The sequence below is a fragment of the Apium graveolens genome, chromosome 7, assembly GCF_009905375.1.
Source record: "Apium graveolens cultivar Ventura chromosome 7, ASM990537v1, whole genome shotgun sequence".
Lineage (NCBI taxonomy): Eukaryota > Viridiplantae > Streptophyta > Magnoliopsida > Apiales > Apiaceae > Apium > Apium graveolens.
Window position 1 is genome coordinate 272,421,444 of NC_133653.1, and position 2,226 is coordinate 272,423,669.

Below are 2,226 nucleotides of genomic sequence, written 5' to 3' on the forward strand. Positions count from 1 at the left end.
GTATATTTCTCAGTAACACAAACCTAACATTCTGCATATAGACAATATAAACACATACTATATTACTTCCAAGCCAAACAAAAAGATAAAATAAACAAATGAAAAAACAATACATATTTTTCAAGTACAAAAACCTAGATGAATTATCAGATAATATTGTGCAAACAACTTTGTCCCAATTGTCAATATCGGCAAAACAACATAATCTTAGAAAATTTAGCAAAACAAAAATCTTAGAAACATAACACACTATAAAGCAAAATCAAATACAATCATAGACTTGATGAACCAAAATCAGAATCCGCAAAATTCAAAGAATTGTTTGCTTGATCTCATTTTTTGTCAGCATATCCACAAAAAGGAATCCCCGATTTCGTAGGTAATTAGATGTTGAATCTTCCCCTGTTCATAATCTACTTTTGAAGCACATATCAGATGACATCATCATCAAATGGAGAGCTAGCTGAAGAACTCTACCAAGTTCTCATTGCAATTACAAGGCTTCAAAATTAACATTTTGTTCAATTATGTCGATCAGTATCAAGCAAACGCAGAGTCTCCACAAAAGGACTGATGAAAAAGAATGGTGTATCCTCATCATAGGAATAGGGAGTCAAACGATCAACAAAATCATTTGGTTCATGGGTGTCAAGATCATATGTAATCAAACTGTTTAATTTTCCGAGTATTGGATCACCGTTGTTCCTCACACCCAAGACTTGAGCCCAAACATCTTCACTTATACTCACACTCATCTTTTTCTCCCAAGAAAACTCATCTATCATATCATCTTTCAATACCCAAATATCCAGATGAGGAGATTTATAATCCTCATCATCCTCTTCTGCATCGAAATCCTCGACCTCAACAAAGTAAGCAATCGATTGACCAAATGGAAGAATAAGAGGATTACAAAGCTGACGTTCGTGAAGTGCAATCCAGTTAGGCACCTTGATTTTTCCCAGTATATTTGTTTTGGTATCAAAGTACATAACTAATTGATATGAAACGTCGGTGTTAAACCCTACCCAAAATGCAGTTCCATTAACAAATACAGATCTATTAGTACTCATAAAATCGACAAAAACTTTATCTTGGCATATTTTCTTCCAAGAATTAGAGTTAAGACTATAAACCCCAATCTCTACTGTGTGCAGGGCCTGTTCGTAAGAGTCATCAGGTGAGTATGGATCAAAGTAAGGTGCAGCAGTCGATTTAGGTTTGACAATATGTACCACAACATAATCGTTAACTTCCGGTAAAAACCCAAAAGCTAAAGCCTTCCACTCAGTCTCGAGAAATGTAAATATCGAAAGGGGCGAGTGAGGGAGCATCTTAAATTTATGAGCTAGAGGATTCAAGAGAGCAATGTTGGGATTATAATGATGTTCCGAATCAAACATTAAAGACAGACAAATTAAACCATTTGATTGTGCATACCAGGCACTAGCTGATCCTAAGTCAAATGCATGATTGCAATATTCTTCACATTGTGGATCATCGAAACGTAATGTTAATTCATGGGTATCAAAATTATGGAAAAGTAGATATTTAGGGTTTATATGGGATGTGAGTTTTTGATAATTAGAGTGGAGAGAGATAAACAAAGGAGTTCTTATAAGAGAATACCATGATTTTTGGACAGCTCCGCAGCTTAAGATATCCTTGACGGGAAGTCTTTTGAGTATTTCAGACATAAGCTGTTCGGGAAAGTAGTGGGAGGGAATGTACTTGTGCTTTGACAAGCTCATTTCTCCTCAATTTGTCTGTAAGAAGCCTGATACTAGAATTTAGGGGCGTTGGTTTTCGGGTTATTAAGGGGTTGGGTTTCATAAATTTATTGATTTTGTTATGCTGTTTTTTGTCAATGCAATTTTCTTGAACCTAAAATATTATTTTCTCATATTATTTATATTTTTAATTTTATTTTGATATGAGAGTACTTAAAATCATTTTCTCATATTGTTGTTTTTGGGATTTGTCCTGATTTTAACAATATTCGAAATTTGAAATGAGATCTCACGAGGCTTGTTAAAACTACGATGATATATTAAATCGATTTATTTTTCATTTTTCACTTTAAAAGAACTAGCTTTTTAAAAGGAATTCTTTTTAGATAAGCCATATTCATTGATCAAGATAATATTGTACAAATATTTTGAATTATTTTAATATTTTGAGTTATTCAAATAAAAGTTATATCTATACAATATTGTAGCATTTGAT

The 2,226-nt window shown here is 33.0% G+C and overlaps 1 protein-coding gene across 1 annotated transcript; it reads right to left on the minus strand.

Annotated features, from left to right (window-relative positions):
- Positions 1-521: 521 nt before the first annotated feature.
- LOC141674988 (F-box protein At5g07610-like) lies at positions 522-1,751 on the minus strand. Its single transcript, XM_074481693.1, has one exon. It carries the CDS (start codon positions 1,749-1,751, stop codon positions 522-524), a length of 1,230 nt encoding a protein of 409 aa, XP_074337794.1.
- Between the last annotated feature and the right edge of the window lie 475 nt (positions 1,752-2,226).

What these genes read in the sequence shown, in the direction of transcription:
- LOC141674988 (XM_074481693.1), bottom strand. Translation starts at nt 1,751, where the DNA reads ATGAGCTTGTCAAAGCACAAGTACATTCCCTCCCACTACTTTCCCGAA.